Source organism: Mesocricetus auratus, unplaced genomic scaffold (genome assembly GCF_017639785.1).
Source record: "Mesocricetus auratus isolate SY011 unplaced genomic scaffold, BCM_Maur_2.0 Super-Scaffold_100676, whole genome shotgun sequence".
In the NCBI taxonomy this organism is placed as follows: domain Eukaryota; kingdom Metazoa; phylum Chordata; class Mammalia; order Rodentia; family Cricetidae; genus Mesocricetus; species Mesocricetus auratus.
This window is the reverse complement of record NW_024429266.1, coordinates 150,444,782-150,467,289: the sequence shown is the minus strand read 5'-3', so window position 1 is coordinate 150,467,289 and position 22,508 is coordinate 150,444,782. Positions and strand designations below refer to the sequence as shown.

The 22,508-nt window shown below is 48.6% G+C and overlaps 1 protein-coding gene across 3 annotated transcripts in view; it reads right to left on the bottom strand.

Annotated features, from left to right (window-relative positions):
• The window catches only part of Mgll (monoglyceride lipase), a 101,175-nt gene that overhangs the window by 47,564 nt on the left and 31,103 nt on the right, over positions 1 to 22,508 (bottom strand). For all 3 annotated transcript variants that reach the window (XM_040739124.1, XM_040739123.1, XM_040739125.1), the window contains exon 3: positions 18,357 to 18,463. In XM_040739124.1, coding sequence (XP_040595058.1) covers positions 18,357 to 18,463 — 107 coding nt within the window. The remainder of the gene's footprint in view (positions 1 to 18,356; positions 18,464 to 22,508) is intronic.

Below are 22,508 nucleotides of genomic sequence, written 5' to 3'. Positions count from 1 at the left end.
ACAGAGAAAAGTCTCCCATTACAATTTGAGTTTTAGTTAATTCCAGATGTAATCAACTTTACAACCAAGAATAGCCACCACAGCGCCTTCCCTGATTTCCCTTGGGGACCAGAGAACCAGCTCACTCTCTGAGTTCACTTTGGCGTAAAGGCAACCAGAAGCTGACCCAGGGACTTCCCTTTTCTTTTGGGGAGAGTTCCTCTGCCCTTGCGGCCTATGCTCCATGAGTGGTGCCAACCTCTCTTCTGACATATTAGTGAGTCTGTAAACTTCAAGACTCCCCCTCTGCCCACTTCTCTCTTGGCTCCTCCTCCTTTTCATTGTCCACGCCTCTCTGATCTCAACCCCTCTCATTCCTGCCACTCAGCTCCAGCTTACAGCTGTGCCTAGAACCTGAATCTAGTCAACTCCTGCCCTCTTCTCCCAAGGGCTCCTCCAGACACCTGAGGGTGGGCCATACAGTCTTTGAGGCTGAGCCTGCATGGTAAGGGCCCAGCCAGGGCAGGACAGCTGGCGTGCAGGGCACATGGTGGCTGCTGAAGGTCCTGGGGCAGGTGTTACAGGGAAGACAGCCACTAAGCAGCCCTCTCCCCTTTCTTTACCACTGGGGAGTCTTGCCGGCCTTGAGTACAGGGCCCCACTTCAGAGTGGCCAAAGGGCCAGTTTTTCTGTTGGGGAGAGTCCCTTGGCTGCACGGCTTTGGCAGGAGACTGGAGAGAAAAGCTAAGCCGAGTCCCTTCTCCTGGGTCTCCAACCCAGCTTCCTTTGAGGTAGGGCACTTGCCCTCTGCTTTCTGTCTGCCTTTGTTTCCGCCCCATCAAGCCTGGATACTCTTGCTTTTGTTTCTACCACTTTCTGGGTTCTTTAGATGTTTGCTTTTCATACATATGGTTTGACCCACAAAAGAGCCAAGATCTCCCTGCTTTATAGAATCATTATATTATCCTGCAATTTGATATCCTTTTAACAGGGGAAAATATTAAACTTTTCAGATTATCTGGCCCCATCTGCAGACACACATAAAATTGGTTATGGATATATAGATCACTGGGTTTAGTCTTACAGAGAAATAAATGCCTTTCAGGTGTGGATAATATTGAAAAACTGTCGCATGCTGATTTGACTCACTGAGAAGTTGGCTCTGCACATAGGATTTATTCCTGCCTACTTTAGACCAAGTATGCTTGTCTTGGTTTCCTTCAAAGGCTCTTTCCTATTGGCCCCCCCAACTCTGCGATGGGAAAAAGGAGAACAAGAAAAAATGCATTGTGCCTTTGAGAACAGCTATGAGGCTACTATTGCTTACCTCACGGTATAACGATGCCTATAATAAAATCAGCTAATGAGATGATCATACATAGAAAGGATGAAGGGGATCCCATGTCTAAAATCTCTCAATTATAATACCAGCATCATAGTCAGCCAAATTCTGTGAGATGCTGTAAACATCAATTGGATGATGACTGTGATAAATAATCACATGCTGCGTCAGCCATAAGGCCTGTCTTATGTTTCTATAAGGTCTACCCAGAAACTTACAAGGCCCAATGGTCTAACAGTACATGCATAGGTAAGTCTAATTTATTGCATTCCCCTATATGCTGAATCTGGATTCAGCTTTTTATCATTAAGACGATGTTGCTTAGAAACTTCTAAGCTGCACAACCGCTATCTTTATAACTCCAGCTGTGCCTGCCCAAAATAATCACATCTGGGCTTATTAAATGTTAATATTCCTTCAGGAGAGGAGGAGATAGGCAAGGTCACTGGACCCTCACCTGAGTGTACTGTCACATCTCCCAGCAACTTACATGCAATTTGGCCCTGGCTGCAGACAGCCTCAAGATTTTCTGGAGAAAGTAGGGTATATGAGCTAGAAAAGTAAGAACAGAAGTGGTGAGTTCACCTATGCAATTGTGGAACAGCTGCTATACATACTGGGTAAAGGCCTCAAAAACAGGTATTGCCTAAATCCCTCCCCACTTCAAGGAAAATATCTTAGAGCAAATGGTAACTGTTAATGTTATTATGCCTCATAGTATTTATTTATTGTAATTGCTTAATAAGGGGGCTTCATACGTAAAGGTTAAGACGTAATTACTGATGTTTAACTCTTTGGATAACCCCAGTTCCCTTCTTGGTTCTTGTTTACAAAAGCATTCTCTCATTCGAGGTCATTGATATTGCTAAATCTCTTGCTGAGATGTAAACTTTCTCTCTCAGGATCAGTGAGACCATAGAAATAAGTTAAATTATTTTAGGAAGGAAAAATTGTATAAATAAAGATAGAGACAAAACCATAAAAGCTTCAAGCCAAGTTGCAAAAGGTATGAATATGTTGCACAGGACTTATGGGAGATGAGATTTAAAGTTAAAATGCTTTATGGTTAAAAATATGCTAATGTTCCCAGGGTTGTAGTGACCTATTTATGTAATAAAAACTGACTTGAAAATACCTGGTCATTTCTGTCTTTGCTAACTTTGTTAAACTTTAACCATTTGGAGATGCTGAGTCATAATGGCAACTGTGGTTAACTGTGCACTTTTTTATTCTCATAAATGTTTCCTTATGAAAACCAACCTTCCTGCTCTCTCCTGTAATTACATCCTCTGTGATAAAGCAACCTACTTAATATTAAAGATCTAATAAACTGATTTAAATTTTGTAAAAATTCACTATGAAAGGATCAGGGAAATGAAGTTCCCAGTTTTTCCACGAACTGTATTTTTGTTTTAAAGTTTGTTTTGGTACTAAAAAGAGCATCAGTTCAAAATCTGTAACTTTCAAGACTGAAAAATGTTAAAAGGGATAACTTACCTTAGTGTAAAAATCCAATCCTGTGAGAGTTATTAATTTATTATAAACCATTAAAAAAACAAAAAATGTTAATTTTCACTCACCCTATAAATGACTAAATGCCCTTTATAGGCCTAGAACTATGTTTGTAGTCACCCAAAGTACACATGTAATTGATTTACAGGGACAAAATTGAGGGGAGACACTAATTTATATCTCCCATTATATGTCTTCTGCATATGCTATCAAAGTTAAGCCTAAAGCAGGTAACTCAAAATAAGTTTAAAAGAAAACTTAGTTTAATATAAAATAATATTTAAATTCTGGTGTATTTTAAGGACTGGTTATGGACATTTTAATGTGTGAGTAAGATGGGTAGATTTTATAGTGCACTTACACAATAGGCCATCCCCAGGCTCAAGAAGTGCCATTTTCCTTGTTTGGGACACAGGCCCCACCAGAGTAAATTGCATGCTAGCCTCTTTTCAGGACAGGGAGGCATGGGGAAATAAGACTTGCCAAAATCTGCTGTCTCTGGCTGTGTAGGCCTGGCTAGGAAATCCTTCTCCTCATCTACAGGGAATATAAATCACTGCCCACGTCTCCCACGGCATGGGCGGGGTGGAGGTGAAGTGGGGGAGGAATTCTCCCATCCAGCGGAGGTCCTGCACCTACACCCTAAATGTCTCAAGCAACAGGGAGGCAAACAGCAGTCATTCTTCATTCACCATCTCCTCAACTGAGGTTGCTGTGAATGGGGAACCTTGTGCCCAAGCCGGCCACCCAACTGCTGAAGGACATACTATAGTTCAGTTAGCCATGCCCTTTACCCTGCCTTCAATTCTTAGCAAAGCTAATCCCAGGGCTGAAAAGTCAACACATGATTTTGTAAGGAGTCCCCAGGGGAGTTTAAAAATAAAAGACAGAGGCTCTGCCACAGGGCCAGTCAGCACCCACTTAAACACTACCGTTGTCATCCTGTGGATTCACCACATCCTAGTAGAGCGATACCATCTGAGGAAGAGGCCTGGACTGTGAAAGTCCATCCAGACAAGCCTCTCCAAGTCAGTTTTCAAAGACCCCAGGGACTGGCTCTTCAGCCCTGCTTTCCTTGCAAACCTGAAAGCCAACAGGTCTATGCATGGCTGAAGTCTGATAATGCTTGCAGTAGGGTTAGGTTAGTCACACCAGCTCCCGAGGCCCGGACTCTGACCCAAAGAACTGTTGCTAGCTCTGCTGTGTCTGAGAGTAATAGTTCTATTAAAAAAAAGCAAAACTAATTTCTTTAATGAGTTATGCCTGGCTATGCATCCAAATAACAGTTGGTCTTTGTAGATGATATAAATATTTTTCTAAAAATAAATACAGCCTTACAACTCTGCAAAAGGCTTGAATCTGCTCGCTGCTGAGCAGAGGCTAGCCATTGCTGATTCTAAAGCTGGCTTGATTGGCATCATGGCTGACCACCTTACACACTGGCCTCCCATGTTCTCTTGTCCTTCTCCCCTAGGTCTAATGATCGGTCCCTCCTTATTTAATTGACTGCTAAACTTTGTCAAACAACGAGCAGCATTTGTTGAATTAACACACCTAAGGGCCTAATGTAACTTCTTGCATAATGAGCCAATGATTTGATTTTCCCTGAGACCAGTGGGGAACGAACTGCCCAGAGTGACTCCATTTTGCCCTAGTTCTAGCCAACTCCATCTCCTGCTCACACAACTGTTTCCCAGTCCCCGCTAAGCACTCCTGCAGAGGAGAACATTCTCATGCAGCAGCACCTGCAGCCTTGGGAGGTCCACTGTTTTATAACATAAAATGTTTTAATCAACTCAACTAAAACTTCTGCCCCTGGCCTGCCTCTGATGTGATGTAATTATGGTGTTGGCTTTATAAACCCTACCTGCCCTCTCCTGGGTAGATAGAGCTCTTTCTAGTATAAGCCGGCTCTCTCAGCCGCTGACAATAAAGGCATCTTCATCTGACTTTGATCCAGTGGCATCCTGTGTCTCAGGTGGACGCAGCACCTGCCTATACGTGTCCAGCTGCATGACTCTCACGGCGTCCACTCAGCCTCGCTCTGAGCTCAACCCCCCAAATCCTCCCTGTACCTGCTGTCCCTTCTCTCCTATTGTTCCCCCACTCTCAAACTCATCCAGAAGTGGAACCCCCACTGTGGGAGACCCCAGAATGAGGCTGACACGAGGACAATGTTCCCCAGGGAGGAAATTGACTTCTTCATGTCACAGATGCCACTGTCACACCTGGCCTCGGTGGCCATAATCTCAGTGGTGAGGGAGGGAGACTGAAAGTTAAAAAGAGAATCAGGTCCGACACCGGAGGAGCCAACTTTAGCTGGGAAACAAACATATGACCAGGACACTAAAAATACACCCCTTCGGTAAATGCCACCCTAGAGCAAACCATGGATATAGGAGTCTGGAGCAGGTGTGTGTGGTGGAGGGGTATCGAGAGCCGTGTGAGCTGGACCCCACTATGCTGGCCAGAGCATGGACGTTTCAGGGTAGCTGGGTCATTGGAGAGACTGCTGCCCAGCCACAGCCAGTGCTTAACTCACAGAAGTTCTGACACTTGCACAAATCTGTGTTTTGGGAAAGAGCTGGGGCACCCTGACCAGGTACCCCAGCCACCACCGGTAAGGTGGAAATAGGAATCCACGGCTGGTACAGCAGCCAGTATTCTCACAAAAGCCCTTCTCTGGAGCATCCTGAGGGGGACAGTGGCCGGAGTTGGGCAAGCTGTTGGCATTAGCACCATCCTCTTCCACCTGGGCTGGTTTAGGCATCTCCAAACTTCTTCCACACCTGTTGTCAAGCCCACGCTCCTGCATGTCACCCCTGTAGCGGCCTCCATCCCAGGTGTCCTTAGGAAAAGGATCCCACCTAACCATGGGGCTTTGACCTGGCCTTGTCTCTTCCAAGCTCAATTTTCCCACTTTTGAATGGGAGCATATGCCCAGGGTGTTTAGGTTGCTGCACTGTTACTAGCTCTGGGCCCTCTTTGGGCTGAGAGGCCTCATGCTGTCTTTCTGAGGACCTGTTACCGCTCTCCCTGAAGCTCCTCACATTTTTACAGTGTTCAGCTGTGACTTTCCAGTACCCAGTGAGTCTTCCAGACAGCCCTGGAGTTGAGGTTACTAACCCCTCCCCAGGAGGCCTCTCTGTACTCAGTGCAGAAACCCACCTTTGATATGCCGCCCTGGGGGAGAGAGCACGCTTTTCTTTATGGATGGATGGCATGCTGCAGCTCCTTTGTGCTCTGTAAAGCTAAGGGCCTAGGGGACAGGGAGCAGAGGAGCTGCGCAGGCAGGGGCAAAGGGGCAGCAGATGGCTTCTCCCAGTCTCCTCCACCACCTGTGTGATGGCTCCCTGTGGTGCACAATTGGCCACTGGGTGTCTTAGCCACAGGTCTGACATGCAGAGTACATGGGTTGAAGGATGGGAAGTTCTGGGAGAGCTTGGGCCGCACCAGACCATAGGTAAGTGCTGAGCACTGCTGCGTGGCATGCAGGCCAGTATTTCATGGCTGTGTGTCCCTCTGCCACAGTAACTGGACCTTCTCCAGCACTGTCATAAGTCACATCGAGCAAGGTTTGAAAGGCTCCTTGCCAAGATAGTCAGGAGTAAATAACAATAAGAAAGATCATCTGGGGCTGGAGAGATGGCTCAGTGGTTAGGAGCACTGGCTGCTCTTCCACAGGACCTGGGTTCAATTCCCGGAACCCACACGGCAGCTCACACCTGTCTATAACTTCATTTCAAGAGCTTTTGACACCCTCACACAGATATACATGCAGGCAAAACACCAGTGAGTATAAAAATAAATTCCATTAAAAAAGAAAAATCATCTTGTGCTATGACAGGTCTTATTTTTAATTAAAACGCGAACTCCAGGGTTCAAGTCTCTGCATCCTGGGGTGGGTAGAGCACAGCACCCAGCCGAGGAATCTCATAAGTACCGCAATAGCACCCAGCGTAAGTACCGCGATGGTAAGCAACCTGCCCAGACCGAAAGGGCACACGCCATAAGGGCTGACACTATAAACTGATGACATGACAATGGCATGGTTAAGATGATGTTTTGTTTTGTTTTTTTAATTGCAGATTTGAGGGAGAAACAGGCAGAGGCATTTGGAAGAATCCAGAGCAGAGAGAGAAAGTAGTAGACTGAACATCATCCTGCATCCTCTGAAGCAGGAGCAGAGCAGAAAGAATGAGCATGGGGCGGGGGGGGAGGTGACGGGAGGAGCATGGGGAAGACAGAGAGTGAGGGCAAAAGAGAAGGCCAGGAGGAGCCTGGCTGAAATAGCGGGGCTCTATGGAGAATGGCAAGTGGGGAGAGCCTGTGAGCTAGAGAAGTTTAGGGCGGCGGGGAAGGCAAGAAGAGCTGGGAAGAGCAAGCATGCCAACATGAACTCAGAAATGCGTAGCGGCTACCGAGGGAGCCTGGAGGCCAGTGTGTGCTTTGGTACGCAGAGAGACTTTTGTCCCTTCTGCCAGTGATGAGGGAAATGGCTCCTTTGATGGAGGAAAAGCTGCTTCCCAAATTCCTTAGGAATGTTGGCTTTTGTCTAACTGCGGAAATGGACTTTCCTCTGGACCTGACACACATGGTTTCCAGAAAAGGGACATGTGGGGGTCTGACTTTTCCAAGCCTCCTAAGGAACCACTAGTCACTGCCATATCAGAAGGGTCTCCTGGGTGTCGGGCATGCTCTGTGAATTAGTGAACTGGCTACTGACCCCAAGAGACTGAAAGAGACTTGGAGTCCTCTGCTGCATAGATGAGAGAATGGTCTCAGAGAGGTTAGGTGATCTACCCAGGGTCACAAAGCCAGGAGTTTAAGGGAACCCACCCTGGGTCTTCTAGTCCTCAGAATACACCTGGTTATAACCCATGACATATAAAAGTACTGTGGGTTGTAACAGGTGAATCTTTCTCAGTTCAGAACCAAAGAGAAAACATCTCTGGAAAAGACACTCCTCCCTACTCAATCTTGCTTTTTAACACAGAATCACGTGTAATCTGGCTTTTTTCCCCTCCTTCAACAAGTGACTCATTTAAACACTTCAGAAACGGCCTCTTCTAGAGTCCCAGAGTGATTCTGTTTTCTTTTCTCCAGGAAACCTTAAATATTTTCATCTGAGGGACCACATGAGTAATTCTGGACCAGTGACTATGCCTTCAGGGTAAATTCCTCTTCTTGAAACACTACCAGACAGAAAAATCACTCAACAGCTCTCACAGCCTCCAGGGAAGAGGGCCTGCTCCCCCCCCAACTCCAAGCTCCAACTGTCAGAGCCCCAAATCGCTGCCATCAGACACACCCTGCAGGTTCCTGTCACTCCCATGTAGCCGAGCAACAGGGTTCCTGACTCATGTGCATCTGGCCACACCAACTCTGTTCATGTACACACAAGCAGCAAGTGACTCTGAGGAAAGGCACAGTGGGAGCCTTGAGATGCACCTAAGTCCCAGCCCTGGGAACTAAGTGGTGGGAAGAGAGAACTGACTCCCAAAGCTGTCCTCTGACCTCCACGTGAATGCCGTGGCATGCGTGTGCTCTGGCATGAGTGCGTGTCGACATCGGCACAAACAAATGTAACAATAACGTTTGTGCCAGGCATAGTGGCACGCACCTGCAATCCTAGGGTCTCGGTTGAAAATTTGAGGTCAAGAAGGTCTACATGGTGAGTCCTAGGTCAAACACCACCATGACAAAGAAGGATGGAGTTGTCGACAAGAGGCAGGACAGGGATGAAGAGAGCAGCAGTGGAAGCCTTGAAGAATTGGTCCCCTGGTGGGCTACATCATTTTCCAAATCAGAAAAAGCATGAGGCTTAAGCAGCTTTCCCACTTTTAAAATACACAAGAAAGGTTTCCGTTTAGAAATGACAGAAACTGTCAATTTCAGGAGGCTGCAAAAAGAAAAATAGTTTCTTTGTGTAAAGGCAGTGCCTAAAGTCTGATAAAAAGAAGGGATCTGTGGTTGGGGAAAAGAGCAAAGGACAAGTCCTCTGCTAGCTGCTAATCATTCACTTATTCCTCACAGGGACACCCAAGTACTTCAGTAGGGAAACAGAGGGTCTGTGAGGTCACCATCATCATGCATTATGATTCCTGCAATTTCCCAGCATGGACTCCTCTGTGCTTAGACATTCCATGCTTTTGTTAGCCACAGCCCAACACAAGCCCTGTCACTAACTCTCCTGAAGTCTGTCTGCCCCCTCTGTCACACTGATGCTTTGGGGTCTCACACCCTGCCGGTCAGGGACACTCCCACTCACTGAACAATCTACACAAGGCCTCCTATGGAGACCTAGCCAGCCTCTGGGTGTTGGAACCTGCCAGATCTTCCCCTCCCAACAGCCTTCCTTCTGGCTCTCTCCAGCTGCCCATCTTGATCTCTTCTTGCTCATCCTGATAGACAAGATGGAGCAGTGATTCTGTGGACTCCCTAGGGAAGGTTCTGGAAGTCAGCTGGGCTGCAGTAACAATGCATGATAGTTTTTTAGGTAAAGTCTTACTGTGTAACCCAGGGTTGCCTGGAACTTGCTACGTAGACCAGGCTGGCCTTGAACTCACAGAGTTCCACTTACCTCTGCTAGGATTAAAGGTGTGCACCACCCCTCCCAGAGCATGGCATTCTTTGTGGTGAGACTTTTGGAAAGAGTCCCTTTCTTTCTGATACAGAGCCTTGCTTGCTTTATTTGTAGGGCCAGGGACTGTCTGCCTCCAGGGCTTCTTCCTTCACCACCACTATAACAGTCATGCTGCCCTCTGTGAAGCTCCCGTCTTATGAGATAAAGCAGGGAGGCTCTGATATCTTCCTAAGGTCAAGGTCAAGGTCACAGGGGCAGTGAGCAGTTCATGAACCAGATAGCAGCCACACAATTCCTACATTTCATGGCTGACAGCCAGGATGGAACGTTCCGAAACACATGGGAATGGAGCCCTCACTGGCCCTCACGGAAAGCACTTCATGGGGCACACCAACTGACTAAAGAGATTCTGGAATGAACTGTGGCCACTCAGTTTAGCTGTAGAAACAGAGCCAACATCAGCAATTTGTAACTAACATAAGAGCTCAGGCAAGTCTCAGTTGTTAAGAAATGGAATTTGATGCTGGATGTGGTAATGAATGCCAAGGCAGGGAGATACTGACTTCTGGCCAGCCTGGGCTACATAGCAAGACTCTGACTCAGAAAACCCACATAAACTACAATGTTGAATATTTGTCAATTGGAAAGTAATTGAGGCTACCAATAGCATCTAATGCTTGAGTCCTGTGTCACTGTAGCTAAATGCGTGAGCTTATCAACTTACAAAGAGGCTTATTTTGGTTCATGGTTATGGAGGGTTCAGTCAGTCTCTGGTTATTTGGCTTTGTTTTTGTCCCATGGGAGGTAGCACATCATGGTGACAGTGTGTGATGGGGCAGAGCAAGACAACTAAAGAGAGGCAACCCTTGTCCTCCACCCATGACCTCCCACTAGGCCTCACCTTTTAAGACCCCTGCCTACCCCCAGGCTGAGGACCAAGCCTTCAACACATGGGCCTTTGAGGACACCCTGGAACCAAACAACAGTGAATACTGTACCAGAATCTTTGGTAACAATTCCACCTGCACTAAGAATGGAGATAGAGCCCAGCACTCTGGAGGCTGAGGCAGGAGGATTGTGAATTCAAGGCCAGATGATACTATATATGGAGAAATAAAAGCAACAGCACCCGTAGATGGAGTTTTCTGTCTAGACTGCTGATCAGCTCTATCCCGCCAGCCGCTGCCCACATAGCCACACTGAGACGTATTATAATTATAAATGTTCAGCCAGTAGCTCAGGCTTGTTTTTTTAGCTAGCTCTCATAACTAAATTTAACCCATTTCTATCAAGCTATGCGCTGCCTTGAGGCTTGGTTACCTCATATATGCACTTCCCGTCCTGCTCAATCTACATCTCATGGTGTCTCCTCTGACTCCACCCTTCTCTCCAAACTTCTCTCTGTCCCCCAAATCCTGCCTGGCCATCAGCCAGTCAGCTTTTTATTAATAATGAGAGCAACGCATCTTCACAGTGTACGGGAGGATTATTCCACAGCAAGCACCCCTTCCATTTTTGTGACAACTTAGTCAACATCCTAACTCAAGACAAAGGCATTTCAATATTCCATTCTCTAAGGAGGAAACTGAGGTTTAGCATGTTCCAGTAACTTGTTTCTGGGCATGCAGCTGGGCCCCACTAACCCACAGCCTCACCTCCTCCATGAGGCATCCTTTGAAATCCTGCCCCAAACTCTTCTCTGTGGCCCCTTCCTGCCCCTGCTTCCCCCAGTCAGCTTCCTCATAGACACAAGATGTCCTTGTATGAGCTCAGGGGCTCATTGGTTCCCACAGTGGATCCAGGGCATGATGCACTGGCATCATGGCAGCCTATGTCCGTTGGCATGCATGTGCCCAGTTCCTGACAGGCCAGCTGAATCTGAGAATCCGGGAGTGCTGGTGCCCCACTGCAGAGCTGGCCTCACCCCATTTCCACACAAACTCATCACTGGTGATTTTTCTTCTTGTGGTTGCCCTCATCTTAGGGATGAGCCAACTCAGGATGGCAGGAGTTTCATCTCAACCAGGGACGAGGCAAATAACTGAATGTTGGCACAAATTCACATCAGAGATTCACACAAAAACTCAGGGTCTGGATATGTATGTGCAATTGAATACTGCGGATTGACATGAACGGGGCTGGCAGGAAGGGTAGGACGCCAGGGGCTGCAGGTTCCAGTGCTCTGAGGGCAGCAGGATCAGGCTCCCTGCACCTCATTCTGTTCCCCACCGGCTGGGCCTCTAGAGCGTCAGCCAGCAAGTCCCTGTTATTTTCACTCCTGTATTTACTAAGGCGAGAAATGGTGTCAACACATTTTCAAGCATTGCTGACAGACATGCATGACTTGCAGCTGGTGGCCATCTCCTTTATTAACTGAGTACCTCGCACAGGGCCCTGAACCAGCTCTGACTCCTGCGTGGAAACCACCACAGGTCACCTTTGGGCTTGCCCCTGAATTTTCTCAGTACTGTTTATATTCACATGGGGCCCACCCCTGAGTAGAATCACATCACCCGCACCCACGGTCACTCCCTCTAAGCTTCCTCTTTTCTCACACCCTAGCTGAGGGTTCAGTTTTTGGGTTTTGTGTGTGTTTTTTTAAAATCTTCCTTTAGCACTTTCCCTCAAATATTTGCAGATAATTAATTCACTGTTAATTTGCCAAGGATGCTTTCTTTATATTTTGTAAATAGAAAGTTGGGCCCAGCAAATTCTCTTAAGATTCCTTCCTTCTTTCTCTCCTTTCTTCCTCCGTTCCTTCTTTCTTTCTTCCTTGCCACCTCCTTCCTTCTCTTTCCCCGCCTCCCCCTCCTCCTCCCTCTCTCCCTTCCCACCTCCTTTCCTCCCTCCCTTCCCCCCTCCTTCCTTTCTTTCTGGTGTGGCTAGGACGGAACCTAGGGCCTTATACACAGTGAGCAGGTGCTCCGATACTGAGCGACACTCTGGCAATAATGTTGTTTTTAATAAGCCCTGTTGGACAGAGAGAAGGACACTTGCTGGGAAAGGCAAAATGCCTCAGGAGTGAGACACGATGACCACGTTCTAGGGTGCCATGGGTGGTAGATTCCTGCGGCCCCTCTATGGCAGGAGCTTCACCCCCCCCCCCCCCCCCGCAGTCTAGCTGGCCAGCCTGCCTGTGTGGACAGAGGGGTTTCGAGTGAGCCGCAGGAGCAGCTGCAGACCCAGTGACTGCACGCACACCCACTATGACTTTCGTTTGTTGTGTTTAGAAAGTCACAGGAAACTCCCTTCTGGTGTCTCTACCTGTGCACATGTGGCTGGCATCCCCCTTGCCTCTGCCTGCCTACACTGTTTCTTTCTGGGCCTTGTTGTGATCCCTTCTCCTCTGGAGCCTGGCTTCCAGGCTCAGAGTTCTTCCCAGCCACGAGCAGTCAGTCCTCTCTGCTTATTGCTCCACAAGAACTCCTTGTAGGCCTGAGCTCAGCAGTCCAGGGCTCCTGTCTCCTTCCTGCTCCTCTCTGCATAGACTTTGGGGTCTGGCTAAATCAGAAGATGCATGACAGTACAGATCAGAGGGGCTCTGTTGCCCCCACTGCCTTAGCTTTCAACCTAGTTGCCTGGGGTAACTAAGAACTGCAGTGTCTGGGCTGCACCGAACACCAAAGACAGGGTCTGAGGATGAGGGAGGCAGATAGCACTCTCCATCCAGGCTCCCCAGGGGTTTCCGTGATAGCCAAGGCAGAAGCAGGGTTCCCTGTGGTCAGTGTCCTTATGTGCCAGCTAGTTTTATGTTAACATGGCACAGTCCATAGAATCATCTGAGAGGAGGGAACCTCAAGTAGGAAAACGCCTCCATGAGATCAGGATACAGGCATGTCTGTAGGGCATCTTCTTAGTTAGGGATTCATGTGGGTAGGGCCCACCCATTGTGGGGGGCACTCCTGGGCTGGTGGACCTGGGTTCTATAAGAAAGCACACTGAGCAAGCCATGGGGAGCAAGCCAGTAAGCAACACCCCTCCATGGCCTCTGCATCAGCTCCTGCCTCCAGGTTCCACCCTGTTTGAGTTCCAGACTTGACTTCCTTCAGAGATGGATTGTGCTTAGAAGTACAAATCAATTAAATTCTTTCTTCCCCAACTTGCTTTTGGTCATAGTGTTTCATCACAGCAATAGTAACCCCAACTAGGACAGCTTCCTTTTCCAGTAAGATCCTATTCATGTGGTATGACCCTTCTACTCTGCCAGACCTGGACTACCTGTGTACCTCAGAGACACAGATCATTTCCTTGGCATCCAAGTATCAGACCTGTGGCTCCCCTGTTCAGGACACACATTCATGTCATTTACAAGTTCCCCAGTCCCCTAGCCACCAGACTCAGGAGCCCGGTAGCCACCAGAGCCATTGCACAGTGATGGGTCCCGACAGAGATCAGTACCACGCCTTTGGATACTCAGCATGGAAGCCTACAACTCAGATCTGAAACATCTCTGTTTCATTTAATGTGAGTTACACATTCTTCCATCCACTCAACAAACACCAGTGACACTTACAGTACCTGGGCTATGTGTAGATGATTGGGAGATCCTGTGGTTGAGAGAGAGACCAATGAACAGGACTGTACTTGCCTCAACTGAGGGAACCCATCACTTCCAGCATGACAAGTACCACATGCTTTTGGAGAAGGGCTGATGGACTGAGGGGCAGGCTGAGTATAAGTTACTGTGCCAGTGTACCTGCCTGTCTTTGCACAATCCAGAGCAAATCAGTTAGGAGCTTGGACCCATATTACTATCAATGTGTGTAACAGCTGTCAACTCAGACCTTACGGAAATGTATGTGGATGGATGACATGAAAGATGCCCTTGTGACTTAGAGCACCCAGAACGCACCCACAGTAGAAATGCCTGTAAGTGTGGTATGGCACAGAGGACCGCCAGTCAGGACTATTCTCTCCCTCTTTCTTTCTCAGGATCCCTACATTGACTGGATCAGCAGTTGACAATTTCATTTTCTTGCCTCTCTTACAGCCAGCTACCACCATGGAAGCAGTTCTGGGCAGTGGGATCCACCTGGGACCTGTTTCAGATCTCTGAGGAAGATCTGAGCTTGGCCCCTCTCTCCTCCTTGCTTCCTGCTCAGTACTCCTTGAGGGAGAACATGTGGCTGAAACAGGGCTCACAGGGGTGGATACTACAGACATGTAACATCTGTATCATCTGTGGGGCAAACCTCTGGATCAAGTCTGGGGTGTTGACAGTGCCTTGCCCATTCTTGCCCTGCCTGGCTCTGTGGCATGGGAGAAAACAGAATCCTTTAGGCTGCCATGGGGTTTCTGTCTCACACAGTGACCCATATATGGCTCTAGTGCAAAGAGAATAGCATCCTGGCTATCCTACTTTAGAATCCCCCCGCCTATGAGATGGAGAACGTAATCTTTAGGAGGAATTTTAAATAATATAGGGAAAGTGCTAGGGCTGGCAGGCAGCACTCAGTGATGGACAACATCATGGTTTCCCTTTTGGTAATCTGTCCAAACCCATGAGGTCATTCAGGGAAACTCCAGAGCAAAGGATAAAATAGAAAGCAAAGCTAAGTTTCTGTTTGCAGGCAAGCTGAGAAACATGGACAGATAGATGGCGGTAGCACGGCAGGGGGTGGGGGTGGGGAATGCACCTAATGAGAAGCCAGCAGGTGGCTGAGCAGAGAGAACCGCAGCACTGAAGCTGCTGTGGGTTGTCTGTCCAGCTGCTACATCCAATGTCTCCTGTCTATGCCTTCGCTTTAATCTCCTCATGGCCTCTTCAGGTCTGAGATGACCCAGCTGAAGGCAGCAATGCCAGGATAAGAACCTCCCATCCCCAGCTGACCGGTCCCAATTCAGAGCCTTGGAGACATGCCCATTTGGGAACACAGTACAGCAGCTGGTGTGCCCTGCAACTTTAAAAGAGTCCTGGAGGGGGGGCTGGAGAGATGGCTCAGAGGTTAAGAGCACTGACTGCTCTTCCAGAGGTCCTGAGTTCAATTCCCAGCAACCACATGGTGGCTCACAACCATCCGTAATGAGATCTGGTGCCCTCTTCTGGCATGCAGGCAGACATACATGGAGACAAGGTGTATTCATAATAAATTAAAAGAAAAAAAAAAAAAGAGTCCTGGAGGGAAGGTTCCCCCTGGCCCCCAGCTATACCCTTCTATGCTGTCTCAGCAATCTGACAAGGTATCATGGCCCACATGGAAGAGAGAAAAATGAAGGTTGGGGGTGGTTCAATAAAGTCCAAGTTTGATGACATGGACTCACCATCAAGTGGGGTCTTGGACCCACTGTGTGTGGGGCTATGCCCCTGTGTTTGGAGAGAAAGCACATGCATGTACATACACACATGCTGTTGGGTTCCTTTTTTTTTTTTTAAATTGAACTCCTCCCTTTGGTACATGCAGAGGTGTTTCCAATGTGTCATTCTGGGAATAGGTAAACACAGCCATCCCTCCCCTCCACTTAGAACATCACAGAGAGCTAGCCCCGCCTCAACTTCAGATTTATTTATTTAGTTTTGCTGGCAACATCAAAAAGTGGGCTGCTTCTTTTCTCCCTAGACTCTGAAAAAAGAATCCTTTAAAAATGGTTTTTCTAAGCACCACAGGCAATATAAACAAAGCTTCGCACTGACTTCATCTGGCCTAGTTCATCTGATAAGCAGCCGCTGCTGAGCTGTACGACAGATGCCTGAGATTCAGGGTGCTCAGTGCAACAATTCTCTCAAGATGTCCCCAGCACACCACAACCACAGCTGATTTTAATGGAGACGAATGCAGTAGGACAATGCAGTCCTGTCCTGGGATTTTCTAGTGAGCAGAGTTCTGGGCTTAATAATGAGAGTCCCCACAGCAAAAGCCTCGGGGGTAACCCTGATTATCTCCCAAACAACAGTCTCACCAATAACTAGGGCTGACTGCAGAGGATCAGAGAACATCACAGCCGTAATAGGGAAGAATTTAGTTAATAATCTCAATTACTGGGACACACACATACATCTAGCTTAAAAGGGGCTCCCAGCAAATCAGATTCACAGATCTTTGTGGACAAAAATCACCTAGCAGGCTGTCTGTCTCACATGAGCTTCCCTGTGTGTGGCTGCAGCTCTCACTCCTAGGAGACTGCCATGGTTCCCCTGTCCCTGCTTCCAACGGCATCACTTAATTTTCTACTCTCATATCAGATAGACAAAGTGGCATTTCTGGATCTGGGCGGAAAGGAAGAGAACTTCACTGGGCTGTGGGGAAATGACCACACTGTCACTGGGAGCCCAGCTTCAGAGACAGACAGAGAACCAAATCTGGTGACTTTTCAGCCACAGGAATACCACCAAAATAACTCAAGGGCTGCATCCTGGGTTGGGGGTATAGCTCAGCCATGGAGTGCTTGCCCAGCCTATTTGACACTCTGAGTTCAAATTCTAGTACAAGAAGGACTGGAAGTTGCATACTGACTTGGGCAATGAGGCCCAGCACTGTTGGCATTGGGGTTTTTTTTTTTTTTGTCTCATGGGGAAAAAAAGAACATTTATTTAACCTGGAGGTGTGTAAGCGCATAACCTGTACACATGTGTGTGCACATGTGAATGTGAATGCATGCATGTGTGTACCCATGTGTTGGGCCCCAGCCCCCATGGGGTCTCTCTGAGTTGCTGGTCAGCCTACAAGTGCTTCTTGTTTTCTAGTCCTGGCTTACTGCCCTGGCCTTGACCCTCTGACATCAACATTTAGCAGAAGGAAAACATGCTCTCTACCTCCTGGGTTTTTTTTTCCACTGTGCTGTAAGCCTGTATATAAGGCTGCTCCCTCCTACAAGAGAGAGACCTCTTAGCACTTGCAATAAAGACACAGACACTGACACACACACACACACACACACACACTCTCTCTCTCTCTCTCTCTCTCTCTCTCTCTCTCTCTCCTGGCAATAAAGGCAACACATGCATTCTCTCAGTACAAACAGCTGGACGTCTTGTCTTTCTTTTCCTGATACCTTGGACTTGCTTGTGGCGTGGGCACCGCAATACCCATGTGTGCTTGTACATCAACACTCCCACACATATGGGTATAAGTGTGCATTGTGCAGATGTGTTTACATGTGCACACCCATTTGTGGCCATTAATCTTCATAGTCAACTCGACTGGCTTGAGAAATGTCTCAGATTATTACAGTACAACTCTGGGTATGTCTGAGGGCATTTCAGAAGAGGATGAGTTAAGTGGGGAGATACCACTAGAATGTGGGCGGTGCCATCCCTTAGACTGGGAACCTGGCAGAGTGGAAGGGGAGGAAAAGGAAGGCCCTTAGTGAAGACTTGCTCTCTGCTTCCTGGCTGCAGTGAGCTGCTCTGTTCTGTAACACCATGATGGACCAAAACCTCTGAAACCATGAGGCCAAATAAATTGTTCCTCCTAATCTCTATCAGTGCCACGTATGTGCAGCAGTGCATACACGTGTGTGTGTGTGTGTATATATATATATATATATATATATATATATACGCATGTGCACACATATTTAAGATTTTTCCAGTGTGCCCCAGCTCCATAAACCTTTGGTGGTTCATATGAGATTGGAATTTGACTTAATCGGATTCCCTTCATCCACCTGAAGTCCTTTGGGGGGAGAACCAGTGTCCACTTCGAGAGAAAGCACTTTATGGACTATGGATGTACCGTAGGACTCCTTGGCCCAGGCAGGCTCCCAGATAAACAGGCCCAGCTTTGATTTCTCAGCCAAGCTTCCAATAAGCCTTCGTGAAAACTCATTTGACAGTGACTGCTGGCCAGACACACTGTCCCACTTATATAACCACATGAAAGTTTTGACCCAGAGAACAGAATCAGACAAAATGACGGGGGTGGGGGTTAAGGTGGGGGGCACAGGACAGAGTAGCAGGAGTCTTTCTACCAGTCTTTGTGACACACCAGAGGTACTCACCATGGTCATGGGCAAATACCATCATGTCCAGCCCCTTTAGCATCTGAGCCAGCTCATCATAACGGCCGCAGTGCTCCCCAGCGCCATGGGACACAAAGATGAGGGCCCTGGAGGATAAGAAGGGAACAGTTAGGAACAGATAAGACCACTGGAGCAGGTGGGATGTGCCCTCAGCAGTGTCCCACCAGGTGTCCCCTCTTTACCCGGAAAGTCAGTGCCTGAGAGGTCATGGGAGCTATGTCAGGGTCAGGCACAGAGCTAGAACCTAGTGGGCGACACCCTCACCAGGATTGTTTGTTTCTGGGTGACAGCACAGGGCATGTGGATCCTGAAATAAACACAGCATTCACGCAGAAAACCCAGAGTGGAGAGTGAGAGTCCTCTTCGGGTGAGGAGTTCCTGCCCATAATGATGACAGGATAACAGCCATAGCCGCCATTTTCCCCAGCCTTCGTACCTGCCAGGCCCTCTGATAACTGAATATGAAAGGACTGCAATCCTCTGTTGTCATTTTCTGTGTTTCTGTCTCTACAGATGACAGCAGAATTCAGAGAAGTTAAGTGTCTAATCGGCACAGCAGGTTAGTAAGATACCTGTCAGAATATGTCACCTCCTGGCTTTAAGGTCTCCAGGGTACTGTCACAGGACTCAATACAAAACCCCTTTCCAGGCCCTTCTGCCCAGCCTAGTCCCCATCATTCATCACAGGGCATGGCAGCATTGTTTCCTGGCTTCCCTGCCAGCAGAGCTACCACAGCCTTGTACCCTGGACCAGCCCCGCATCCCGGGCCAGCCCCTACACACAAGCTGGATAAGCGACTAACCCACTCAAAAGCTGTGTTCTTTCCACAATCCCTCCAAGCCAAGCCCTGCAGGCTGCTAGCAGTGTGGGTCTGTCTCACCCTGCTTCACATTTTAATTTTTGAGAAAACCACCTTTGGCATTTGTGTTTCCTGCCTCTTCCTAAAGACATGAGACCTGATTCTCCAACCTGTTGTGCTCCTCAGATAGGTAAACTGTATTTACTTGGACATCGATGGGCAATGACACCTGCCTGCTTGACATTCCTGGGGTAAGCAGACACGTGTCTTCCATAGTTCTTTCAGCTGCTGGGGAGTGTGCCTGCGACCCCAACATCCTCCACCTTCACAAGGATTTCACTTCCCAAGGGATGGCTCAGGGTTGCCCATCCTTGGGACGATGGGCGTCTGTGGCGACTCAGCCCATGGTTACTAACAGAAAAGTGGTCAAGCAGGATTTCACAAATGTTTCAACTCCTTACCATGGCCCACAGCAGAGGACTTCAGAGGGGTCCTTTGGGGATCTAAAACAACAGTACAGGTACCATTTCCATGCCTGTGTTAGCATCTATTCCCTGGTCAACCTGTGACAGTGGCTTAGACACTTCTGTACACTCCTGTCTCTCCAGCCACTCCTGACTTCAGCCCTATCTGAGGATCACTGGGGAGCATCTGGAACCACTGGCATGTGGGTTCCGCACCAGAAACTCCAGGTTCAATTAGTCTGGAGCTGGAGAGGCTCCTCATGGCTAAGAAATGCCTGCTCTGGCCAATGGTCAAGATGTTGCTCAGAGGACTCCATAGAGGTAAAAATGCAGCCACCATGGACAGCCACTTCTAAGTCATAGCATCCACAGGGTGCATGCTGGTTGAGCCCATGGCTTCTGTCCACAAAGGCATGAAGCCTTCAGGAGCTTACTGCTGTCACCTACTGGGAAGAAACTGACCGCATGGCTGCCCAATGGGAGCAGGGTCGATGACTTCTCTGCCCCAACCAGTTCCAGTGCAGCCCCCCCAGTGGGCATACTCAGACTCACCCCGTGGACACGCTCAGCCTCACTCTGGGATACGAAATGGGATATTCATAGCTCCAGGTTTCAGATCTGGCATGGATCCCATTTTGATGTCAGCATGCATACATGCATACCTGCATACCTGCACACACACACACACACACACACACACACACACACTGCATGCATGCATGCACACACACATGTTCTATGTTCACTGGGTCTAAGTCTGTCTGGTTAAGTGAAATTAAGTCAGACTGCCCTGCTTAAAGCTCTTTGGAGATCTTCTCTGAGGCAAAACAAAGCATCAGAAGCACCATCACCTTCCTCCTCTCCTTTACCGCTCAGGAGCCTTTAGCTTCCTTCCTGTTCCCAGACATGCCAATCATGGCACACTACCAAATGCTTACCTGGGGAAGCCTCATGTCCGGCCATTTCTCCATGGCTGGTGGTGTCCAGCTATTAATGGGTGTCCCTAGACACTCAGTTCAGGAGATAACCCCCAGGTCCCTCTCCCAGACAGGTCTGAGCTGGCTTGAGTGCATTCTTACAGTATGCATCCCCACCTGCACCACTGCCTGCTGAGATTTCCTGCTTGCCTCTCAGTCTTCACCTCTCAGCGTCCTCTGCCCTGGGGTCTCTGAATCCTGAGAACCCCGCCAGTACTTGTCACCACCATTTGTCACTTATTTTCTTTTGTCTCCTCAGTCAGTTCTGGGCACAAAGGTCCTGTCTGTCTTTCTACTGTCATCTTCCCAACTGAGATGTCAATGTCCAAGGCAGCAGAGTGGGGACCTGACACCTTGCAAGAGGACTCCTCCAGCATACCTGGCCTGGATTCCTGTCATGCCAGTCTCCTGTTTAGAATGGAGGATAAAGCAGGACCTTCCAGAACCCTCTAAGTTAGCCACTGGCTGCACTTGCGGCTCCCTGCCACCTGGCTCTCCCGGGGCACTGCCCTTCCACACATACACCAACAGCTGCTCCAGAACTCCCTCTGTATGCCCCACTAAGCCCTGAGGTTGTGTGCCCCTGGCCCATGTTTCTGCTTTTTGTATGCTCGTTTAAAGTGAAGGGCCAGCCCCTAGTTCCAGGATTGCTAATGGCACATCCACAGTCACCCCTGGAAGCCGCTACCACTTGCAAGCATCTCCACTGGGGGTTCACAGAACATTGGAATTAAACTTCTGCTTCAAGGAGTCTGTGACAGAGCTTGAGAAGTTGAGACATACAGAGGCTGGGAGGCTGGTGGAGTAAGAGCAGCCCGGTAACGCGGAGCAATGCCCTCTGGACCCATAAGACAGTCACGGTGCTGAGGTCAGAGAAGCTGTCATTACCTGAAAGGTGCCCTCACAAGACCAGGCCTATGACCATTTCCTCAGAGAAGAAAGAAGGGTCATCAGACCCTCACCCAAGAGCCTAGAACCTTGCAGCTATGCCCACACAGCGCCATACAATTCTGCCCCACCTATACATGATCTCAGGAAGTGCCAGAGTAGAGGCAGAACATTAACTGAAGGGCAGGGGGACACCATACACCCTGTTTAGACATTTGTTCACATCTCCCCAAGAAAAGTCAAGCTTGGCTTGGTTGTTGGTAACCCTCAGCATGGACAGAGAAAGGAAGAGACTCTTGCCTCACAAGACAGAAGCACCGTGGTACCAAATATGGCCCAGAAGTATGGCTGGGAGCTTGTTAGAGCCAGACTCCGGGGACTCTGAGATAAAAGCACACTGTTGTGTTGCCCCTGCCTGTACACAGCTTCTTAGTCTAGCAGGAAAGCTGCTCAGTAAGAGGGGGCATCCATATGCGTACAAAGAGGAAACAGGCACGAGAGGCCTACTTGGTCTTGGTGGACTGGCCTTGGGCAGAGTATCTGAGGAGCCCAGGCCTGATGAGCACTCCCTGGTTATGGGGACAGGTGCACCAAGTCCAGGCATAGGAAGAAGGACCAGCAGCAGCCAGACATTACTTGGTGGTAGTGATGGAGAAAGGAGGCGCTCCAAGGTGTGGGCAACATGGGGGAGCTGGGAAGTTTCTCTAAGAGAAATGATACCAAGCAGGGTGGTGACCTGATATGACTTCTGTGCTGAGCTCCCAGGGCCACTATGCATCATGGAGCCAGGAGGCAAGAGGATGCTTGTCAGAGAGCTGATGCAGCCAAGCCCTGAACAGGTGCCAAGGGAAGCGGTCCAGTGCCGTCCCTCCTCCCCTGGCATCCCATATCCTCAACAAAGGACCACAGCTGAGCATCAGCAGAGCTGTTTGTGCAGACAAGGCAGGACCCACAGCAACAAAATTTAGGTTGCAGAAGAGGCTGCACAGATCTTTTCCCTGG